Source organism: Xyrauchen texanus, chromosome 1, assembly GCF_025860055.1.
Source record: "Xyrauchen texanus isolate HMW12.3.18 chromosome 1, RBS_HiC_50CHRs, whole genome shotgun sequence".
NCBI lineage: Eukaryota > Metazoa > Chordata > Actinopteri > Cypriniformes > Catostomidae > Xyrauchen > Xyrauchen texanus.
In genome coordinates this window covers 17,931,515-17,941,091 of record NC_068276.1, presented here as the reverse complement: position 1 = coordinate 17,941,091, position 9,577 = coordinate 17,931,515, and the positions used below count along the sequence as shown (strand labels likewise).

The following is a 9,577-nucleotide window of genomic DNA, read 5'->3' as shown; positions in this document are numbered from 1 at the left end:
CTATAACTGTTCTTATTACTAGGCGTTTAATGCATTTTGTTTTCAAGTTATTTTAAATGTATATTATTGTCTTATTTTATTTTATAAACACTTTTAAAACTTATTAATAAATATAGCTTCACGTATTCACTAATGGAAATGTTAGGCAAGAAAATAATAAATAAACTATTTCATTGCATTTATTTAATAGCGTGGCACGTTTGTCTTACGTCTCACGTTGTCTTTACATTGACCAGTAAAACCTTTATGCACTTCGTTTTTTAATGTTTGCTGGGGTCTCGATTAACTATGCCTGCCCTGCATCGATAACGCGTTTTCTTTAACTCTGTCGTTGCGCGCATGCGCCGTTCCACCAGTCTGAACGTCTCAAAAACTAACAAAAATTTCAATGTGGAAACGCATATTGAACTAAGTTATTAAACGGAGGTCACAATGTACATTTTTGCTTTTTGCTTACTCTGGATGCTTAGCCTTGCCTCGGCAGACCAAGAAGAGCGTTTGCCAAATAAATGCGAGGGTAAGAAGCTAAAAATGCTCTGTTTAATGTAGAAGCATGAATTTGTGCATCATTCGCCATAACTACGAGTTATACAGGAATAAATTCATTACATTTAATTCTAAAATGTATTGTCGCTGCAAAGATCTCAGCTGTGAAACCGTATCAGAAAATAATGCATAAGTGCAAACTGCAAACATTGCCTCTTTATGTCTCTACTTGTTTGTGTTACTGGTCATACAGTTATGTCAAACCGAAACTTCGGTTTAATGTTTCTTCATTTTTAACTACTTGCTTGCAATAATTGCAATATATAAATTGCAATACATCTGCTCTTTTAATAGTTTGTAAGTTACTGACGGTGGAGTTGCAGGACTCCTTGGAAAAAACTGGTCGCTCCAAGGAGGTTCTAGAGCTCGGAGAAGTTTTGGACACTGGCAAGCGCAGACGCAAAATCAAGTACAACACCTCGTAAGTGATGACAGACAGACATATCTGTATTTTAGAGCTCCTTGGGACATAAAATCTTCCCATGCGTTTTGGAATACCTAGAATTTTGCAATGCAGTTTTCTAGTAATGGAAAATTAGAAAAATACCTAAAAGTCAAGGAAAATAATTATTTGTCCTGGAAAATATTTTATTAAATATTTAAATAAAAAAGTCATATAGTTTTGTCACTGCTGGTGTTGTGTCGAACTCTTTTTCCCCATCGGGATCTGTTTTCCCCCCAGCAGATTTGTATGGGGGGAACAGTTTCTGATGGTAATATTCTCCGCTGTCAGAATGCATTCCCCCATGCACAAACCTAAGCCTAACCCTTCCCTACCCAACCTACACTACCCTACCTACCCTAACCTACACTACCCTAACCAACACTACCTTACCCTACTGACCCTAATCTACACTACACTAACCTATACTACCCTAGCTACCCTAACCCTACCCTACCCTACTGACCCTAGCCTACACTACCCTACTGACCCTAACCTACACTACCCTACCGACCCTAACCTACACTACCCTGCCGACCCTAACCTACACTACCCTACCGACCCTAACCTACACTAGCCTACCGACCCTAACCCTACACTACACTACACTAACCTATACTACCCTAGCTACCCTAACCATACACTACACTACCCTACCCTACCCTACTGACCCTAACCTACATTACCCTACCAAGACCCTAACCTACACTACCCTACCAACCCTAACCTACACTACCCTACCGACCCTAACCCTACACTACCCTACCCTACTGACCCTAACCTACACTACCCTACCGACCCTAACCCTACACTACCCTAACCCTACACTACACTACACTAACCTATACTACCCTAGCTACCCTAACCCTACACTACCCTACCCTACTGACCCTAACCTACACTACCCTACTGACCCTAACATACACTACCCTACCGACCCTAACCCTACACTACCCTACCTAACTTAACCTACACTACCCTACCTACCATAACCTACATTACACTAACCTACACTACACTACCCTACCTACCCTAACCAAACCCCATACCTTATCTGGGCTAGGGGGAAACAGATTCCAACGGGGATCACAATTCGATACAACACTGCCGGCTGCACATTGTGAAACAACATCAATGGTTAAATGTCATGAACAAATGCCTGTAGCATACATTCTATGCTCATCTCTGCTTTGAGGACGGAATCAAGGAATCTTGTCCTAAAAATGACATTAGCTATAAAACGCAGTATGTTGTGGAATATGGCATATTTGGACAAAAATAATGGGCTATTTAGCTAACTGCTTATCTGGAGGTGAGAAACTATACAGAGAAAACACACACACACAGAAATGCCAAATTAAAAGCTCTATTTAAATGGACCTGTGTGATTTGTTTAAATATTTCACTTTTTGGGCACATTAAATGTCCTTGAAAATTGTGCTTTGAAAAGAGTGAGACCACTGAGACATAGCTTCATGTTGTTTTTACTATGAAAGTCACATAAATAAAAAATAACTTTATTATGGTTCCAGAGAGACACGACTCACTGAGGCTATGGACAACATCTGTGAAAGAATACTGCAGTACAGAGTCCATGCTGAGAGACCAGGAAGCCTTCGCTATGCTAAGGTATGAAGCTGTCTTTTCCCAGGATGTTGAATGGGCCTTAAATATTCAGAAGAATTGGCCTTGTTCTGTTACCTGAAATTGTCAGCATACAAGAAAAACCTCCAGTCTTGCACAGTAGGACAATAGACCAATCACTGCTGTTGATTTTGATATTTAATTTCACAACACAATCTGATTTAAAGCAAACACTGTTTTGTCATGTAGATAAGTTAGACTGCTGTCTTTGTCAGGGCACAAGTCAAACAATGAGCACACTGCAGAACCTGGTGAATAAGGGAGTGAAGGTTGAACTCGGGATTCCTTATGAACTGTGGGATGAACCGTCAGTGGAGGTGGCAGACATGAAGAGACAGGTAATAAACATGCTCACACACAAATGAGCAAATGCAGGGCACAGAGAAAGAGCTTGTCAAGTGTTGTATATTTCTCAAGTGATTATCATTAAGTGATACATCGAGATTAATGTGTATGTTGTTCTAAGGGTGACAATAGCATAGTGGTTGAAAAAGAGGATCACGTAAAGGGATAGTCCACCCAAAAATGAAAATTCTCTCATGATTTACTCATCCTCCAGGCATAACAGATGTGTATGACTTTCTTTCTTCTGCAGAACACAAATGAAAATATTTTGAAGAATATTTCAGCTCTGTAGGTCCTCACAATGCAAGTGAATAGGTGCCAAGATTTTGAAGCTCCAAAATCCACATAAGGAGCATAAAAGTATTCCATATGACTCCAGTGGTTAAACCCATGTCTTCTGAAATTATATGATAGTTGTTTGTGGAACAGATACATTCAAATACAGTAATTTTTTTTATCATAAATTCTCCCCCCTACCCAGTAGGGGGTGATATGCACAAAGAATGTGAATCACCAAAAACAGGAGGAGGAGGATTTGAAAATGTTTTTTCAATGTTTTATCATATGCTTCAGAATATATGGATTTAACCACCAGAGTCCTCTGCATTTCTTTTATGCAGCCCTTATGTGGATTTTGGAGCTTCAACATTTTGGCACAGATTCTCTTACATTGTATAGACCAAAAGAGCTGAGAAATTCTTAAAATTTTTTATTTGTGTTCAGCAGATGAAAGAAAGTCACACATATCTTGGATGGCATGAGGGTGAGTAAATGTTGAGAGCATTTTCATTTTTGGGTGAACTATTTATTTAAAGCTGAACTGTGTAATTGTCCCTATCTGACAAGTGCTTGCTCTTTTCCAATGCGAGTCTACGGGAGTGATGTGTTTGAGTATGTTTATGTGGAAGTTTGATGATCTACAAAATGTAAAAAAAAATATTTTGTTGGTCACTTGTAATAGTGATGAGGTACTTAGAGAGGATATACATATTGTTTTGTTTTGTATTTTAATCTTTTAATAAATATAGAGAAGAGCATGCTATGGATTAAACTATCAGGCCATATTCCCAAATGAACATGTACTGTATAACATCATTAAGGACACCTACATTTGCTTCATGGTAAATTAATGCTAAATAACTTAACATTAATTCATTTATGTAGTGATTCATGTTTTAGTAAAGGTGATAAATCAAGAGTTAACATCATCATATTGAGTGTGTTATGAGACGTTACGAGCCGTTCTGTTTACTTACGCTAATGTTATCTGGTGTGTAATCCCCATCAAATGACACTTTTCTCTTTTCAAGTGTTTACACAAATTCTGATTTACAGTCTTTCAAATGCTGTCACAGTTGTCAATCAAATGTGTAATTTAACAATTCTGTTTCACAAAACAGCAGATAAATATGCTTTACAATATCAGTCTTTATTTCAGCCCACGTAAGAATATTATCTATTCCGTTTATGAGAATATCTTACCAAAAACTGCCCTGTTGACTGCAATCTCCCATTCATTCTTATGGGAAGTTCTGCAAATCTTGTCGGAATGAGCAATGGTAGCCAAGGGGGCGGAGCTAAGCGAAGGTTAAATTTCTGTGCCAAACTAATTTGCAAGAATAAGCATTACTTTTGAAAAGCTATCCGGAGTACAACCCCGATGAAAAAAAGCGAATAAAAACAAAAAGGAGTGATTTGTTAATTGTATTCACCTTTTGCTATATTGAAAGCACCACAACTACACATTATATGATGTTTTACCCTGTGAATTTCATTGTTTATTTTTTAAATGTACAGTAATTTCAAATCAGATGATTGCAACACGCTCCAAAAAAGTTGGGACAGTCGAGTGTTTACCACTGTGAAACGTCATCATTTCTTCTAATAAAACGTATTAAGCATTTGGGCACTGAAGACACAAGTTTGTTAAGTTTAAAAGGTGCTTTCAATATAGCAAAGGGTGAATAACATTTACAAATCACTCCTTATTGTTTTTATTTGCATTTTTTTATACTTTTTCAGAATTGGGGTTGTACTTCCCTACCTGCCATTGATTAAACAAACAGATGATCACACCTCATACTCATGCCATTGACTCTACATATTAAGCTGGAACTGGAGAAAGGATTAAAAAATTCAAAGCGTTACACATTTCAGCTTTAACTGGAATGTCTTCACCATTGTTATGTAAGCCACTGAAGCCCATGTTTCCCTTGGGCTATTGTCTCTGTGGAGGCATTGTAACATAGATTAAATAAATATAAATTCTAAATAAAAATGTATGTTTGCACACACACTGTATGTGAAGAAACTGTTTTATATTACAGTGTGAGACCATGTTAGAAGAATATGAAGAGGTTGTAGAGAACTGGTACTTTAATCATCAAGATGAGAGACTTGAAAGATACTTCTGTGAAACCCATGTCCTCAGAAACTCAGACCAAGGTAGTAAAGGCACTCGATGTCTTTCTGTTACTGTATGTCTTTCTCTCTTTCCCTGTCTCTGCATTTTTCCGTACACACATGCACTTTAACTCTTACTGACAAACATGCTCTCTCTTATACACACACACACCCAACCACTATTTTTCAGGCTATTTTTCATTCCTTTCAGAGTGCCTTAAAGAGGCATGGAAAGGTGACATGGGAATGAAACGATCAAAGGAGGTGAATGAAGGAGAGGGAAGAAGGCAAACCCATGATACAGGAGAATTGTGAAAGCATAATGAGTCATAATGGTTGAAGAGCGGGCCTCCATTTGCACAAATGTACGGAGTGATGTGTCATTATAGTTGATAAAAATTGTTGTCCGAAACCAAGGAAACATAAGGCATATGGAAAAGTATTTAAAAAAATTCCTAAGAGCACAGTAGCATCAAAAGTCCTTAAAATCGGTCTAAAATGTTTCCAAATCTGTTCTTCCTGCCATATGAGACATGAACAGCCCTTGATGTTTTACCTCTTTGTCCATCCAGACATATGTTGAATTGCTCTTTATTAATGCAGTGTTAATACTAATGAAGAAATTCACTATCTAATGTCTCAGAGGGTTGTCTTTAGAACAGTTTTTTAATAGACCACGTTTGTGTTTGTATAAGTATTTATCCAGAATGCACAATCATGTGACTTGCCTTTGCTACACCTTTTTCCAGTTTGCTGAATTTAAAAGCAGATGGTTTAAAGATTTTTGTATTTTTGGGGGGAACTTTAATAATGTAATTTTTTGTCTCGAAGCAATATGTATAGACAGTTTTTAATAATAAAATATTTGTTATGAATAATGAGTGTGTGCCTTCTTTATTTGGGTGCGTGAACGTAATGCCGGTAACTCTTTTTTTTTTTTTTAACCCCCCTTCAACTTTAGGTCTAGCCTCATAATTTTATTTACATAGGAAAAAGATCTTCCCCAGTGTGCTGGCACTTATTATTGATGGGCTTGGTGTAGTTTGTTATGCTATTGTCAATGAGTCTTGTTTTTGCCTACTGTGCCACAATTATATGTCTTGAGGCTGTGAGTTCAAGTCTCACCTGGAGCAGAATTAGCATGGTCAAATCCTAAAATGCAGTTTTTATATTTAATAAATATATATATATATATATATATAAAATAAAACATGTCAAAAATTTTATAAATTGAATTGCATTTAAATGAGGGAAATACGAATTCAAGCCCTCTGTAAAACATGACTTCGTACTTGGTGGCATAACGCTTGTTTGGCAATCACAGAGATCAGACATTTCTTGTAGTTGGCCACCAGGTTTGCACACATCTCAGGAGGGATTTTGTCCCACTCCTCTTTGCAGATCTTCAAGTCATTAAGGTTTCGAGGCTGACGTTTGGCAACTCGAACCTTCAGCTCCCTCCACAGATATTCAATGGGATTAAGGTCTGGAGACTGGCTAGACCACTCCAGGACCTTAATGTGCTTCTTCTTGAGCCACTCCTTTGTTGCCTTGGCCGTGTGTTTTGGCCCATTTTCAATGCCCTGGCTGAGGGAAGGTGGTTCTCACCCAAGATTTGACGATACATGGCCCCGTCCATCGCAATAACATCCAACTCATTTGATGCAGTGAAATTGTCCTGTCCCCTTAGCAGAAAAACACCCCCAAAGCATAATGTTTTCACCATGTTTGACTGTGGGGATGGTGTTCTTGGGGTCATAGGCAGCATTCCTCCTCCTCCAAACATGGCGAGTTGAGTTGATGCCAAAGAGCTCGATTTTGGTCTCATCTGACCACAACACTTTCACCCAGTTCTCCTCTGAATCATTCAGGTGTTAATTGGCAAACTTCAGACAGACATGTACATGTGCTTTCTTGAGCAGGGGGACCTTGCGGGCGCTGCAGGATTTCAGTCCTTCACGGCGTAGTGTGTTACCAGTTGTTTTCTTGGTGACTGGTCCCAGCTGCCTTGAGATCATTGACAAGATCCTCCCGTGTAGTTCTGGGCTGATTCCTCACTGTTCTCACAATCATTGCAACTCCACGTGGTGAGATCTTGCATGGAGCCCCAGACCGAGGGAGATTGGCAGTTCTTTTGTGTTTCTTCCATTTGCGAATAATTGCACCAACTGTTGTCACCTTCTCACCAAGCTGCTTGGCGATGGTTTTGTAGCCCATTCCAGCCTTGTGTAGATCTACAATCTTGTCCCTAACAACCTTGGACAGCTCTTTGGTCTTGGCCATGGTGGAGATTTTGGAATCTGATTGATTGCTTATGTGATCAGGTGTCTTTTATACAGGTAACAAACTGAGATTAGGAGCACTCCCTTTAAGAGTGTGCTCCTAATCTCGGCTCGTTACCTGTATAAAAGACACCTGGGAGCAAGAAATCTCTGAGAGGGGGTCGAATACTTATTTCACTCATTAAAATGCAATTCAATATATAAACTTTTTGACATGCATTTTTCTGGATTTTTTTGTTGTTATTCTGTCTCTCACCATTCAAATTATAGGCTGATCATTTCTTTGTCAGTGGGCAAACGTACAAAATCAGCAATGGGATCAAATACCTTTTTCCCTCACTGTGTGTGTGTGTGTGTGTGTGTGTGTGTGTATGTATGTATGTACGTATGTACGTACGTACACTCACCTAAAGGATTATTAGGAACACCTGTTCAATTTCTCATTAATGCAATTATCTAATCAACCAATCACATGGCAGTTGCTTCAATGCATTTAGGGGTGTGGTCCTGGTCAAGACAATCTCCTGAACTCCAAACTGAATGTCAGAATGGGAAAGAAAGGTGATTTAAGCAATTTTGAGCGTGGCATGGTTGTTGGTGCCAGACGGGCCGGTCTGAGTATTTCACAATCTGCTCAGTTACTGGGATTTTCACGCACAACCATTTCTAGGGTTTACAAAGAATGGTGTGAAAAGGGAAAAACATCCAGTATGTGGCAGTCCTGTGGGCAAAAATGCCTTGTTGATGCTAGAGGTCAGAGGAGAATGGGACGACTGATTCAAGCTGATAGAAGAGCAACTTTGCCTGAAATAACCACTGGTTACAACCGAGGTATGCAGCAAAGCATTTGTGAAGCCACAACACGCACAACCTTGAGGCGGATGGGCTACAACAGCAGACGACCCCACCGGGTACCACTCATCTCCACTACAAATAGGAAAAAGAGGCTACAATTGGCAAGAGCTCACCAAAATTGGACAATTGAAGACTGGAAAAATGTTGCCTGGTCTGATGAGTCTCGATTTCTGTTGAGACATTCAGATGGTAGAGTCAGAATTTGGCATAAACAGAATGAGATTATGGATCCATCATGCCTTGTTACCACTGTGCAGGCTGGTGGTGGTGGTGTAATGGTGTGGGGGATGTTTTCTTGGCACACTTTAGGCCCCTTAGTGCCAATTGTGCATCGTTTAAATGCCACGGCCTACCTGAGCGTTGTTTCTGACCATGTCCATCCCTTTATGGCCACCATGTACCCATCCCCTGATGGCTACTTCCAGCAGGATAATGCACCATGTCACAAAGCTTGAATCATTTCAAAGTGGTTTCTTGAACATGACAATGAGTTCACTGTACTAAAATGGCCCCCACAGTCACCAGATCTCAACCCAATAGAGCATCTTTGGGATGTGGTGGAACGGGAGCTTCGTGCCCTGAATGTGCATCCCACAAATCTCCATCAACTGCAAGATGCTATCCTATCAATATGGGCCAACATTTCTAATGAATGCTTTCAGCACCTTGTTGAATCAATGCCACGTAGAATTAAGGCAGTTCTGAAGGCGAAAGGGGGTCAAACACAGTATTAGTATGGTGTTCCTAATAATCCTTTAGGTGAGTGTGTGTATATATATATATATCCCTTTTCTCCCCAATGTAGAATATCCAGTTCCCAATACTTAGTAAGTCCTTGTGGTGGCGTGGTTTCTCAGCTTTATCCGGGTGGCAGAAGACAAGTGTCAGTTGCCTCCACCTCCTAAGACAGTCAATCTGTGCATTTTATCATGTGGCTCGTTGTGCATGATGCAAGTGTCCAGTAATTATTTTGAAACCCTTAGCGATTGTCTCCAGATAACAAACCTGAATAAGCTGAAATTCAGCAGGGGTTTCATTAAGTTTTATCTCAGCAGGTACA

At 39.5% G+C, this 9,577-nt stretch overlaps 1 protein-coding gene across 1 annotated transcript; it reads left to right on the top strand.

Moving 5' to 3' along the window:
* Positions 1 to 340: 340 nt before the first annotated feature.
* On the top strand, positions 341 to 6,221 carry cnpy4 (canopy FGF signaling regulator 4). The gene is made up of 6 exons (XM_052126928.1): positions 341 to 517; positions 841 to 967; positions 2,521 to 2,617; positions 2,848 to 2,970; positions 5,305 to 5,422; positions 5,592 to 6,221. Exons 1-6 carry the CDS (start codon positions 433 to 435, stop codon positions 5,693 to 5,695), a joined length of 654 nt encoding a protein of 217 aa, XP_051982888.1. The 5' UTR covers positions 341 to 432; the 3' UTR covers positions 5,696 to 6,221.
* The last annotated feature ends 3,356 nt before the right edge of the window (positions 6,222 to 9,577 follow it).

Excerpts from the sequence above, each read along its gene's own strand:
- cnpy4 (XM_052126928.1), top strand. The coding sequence starts at position 433 with ATGTACATTTTTGCTTTTTGCTTACTCTGGATGCTTAGCCTTGCCTCG. Across the intron at positions 968-2,520 it reads AAAATCAAGTACAACACCTC|AGAGACACGACTCACTGAGG; the intron begins GTAAGTGATGAC and ends TTATGGTTCCAG. Across the intron at positions 2,971-5,304 it reads TGGCAGACATGAAGAGACAG|TGTGAGACCATGTTAGAAGA; the intron begins GTAATAAACATG and ends TTTATATTACAG.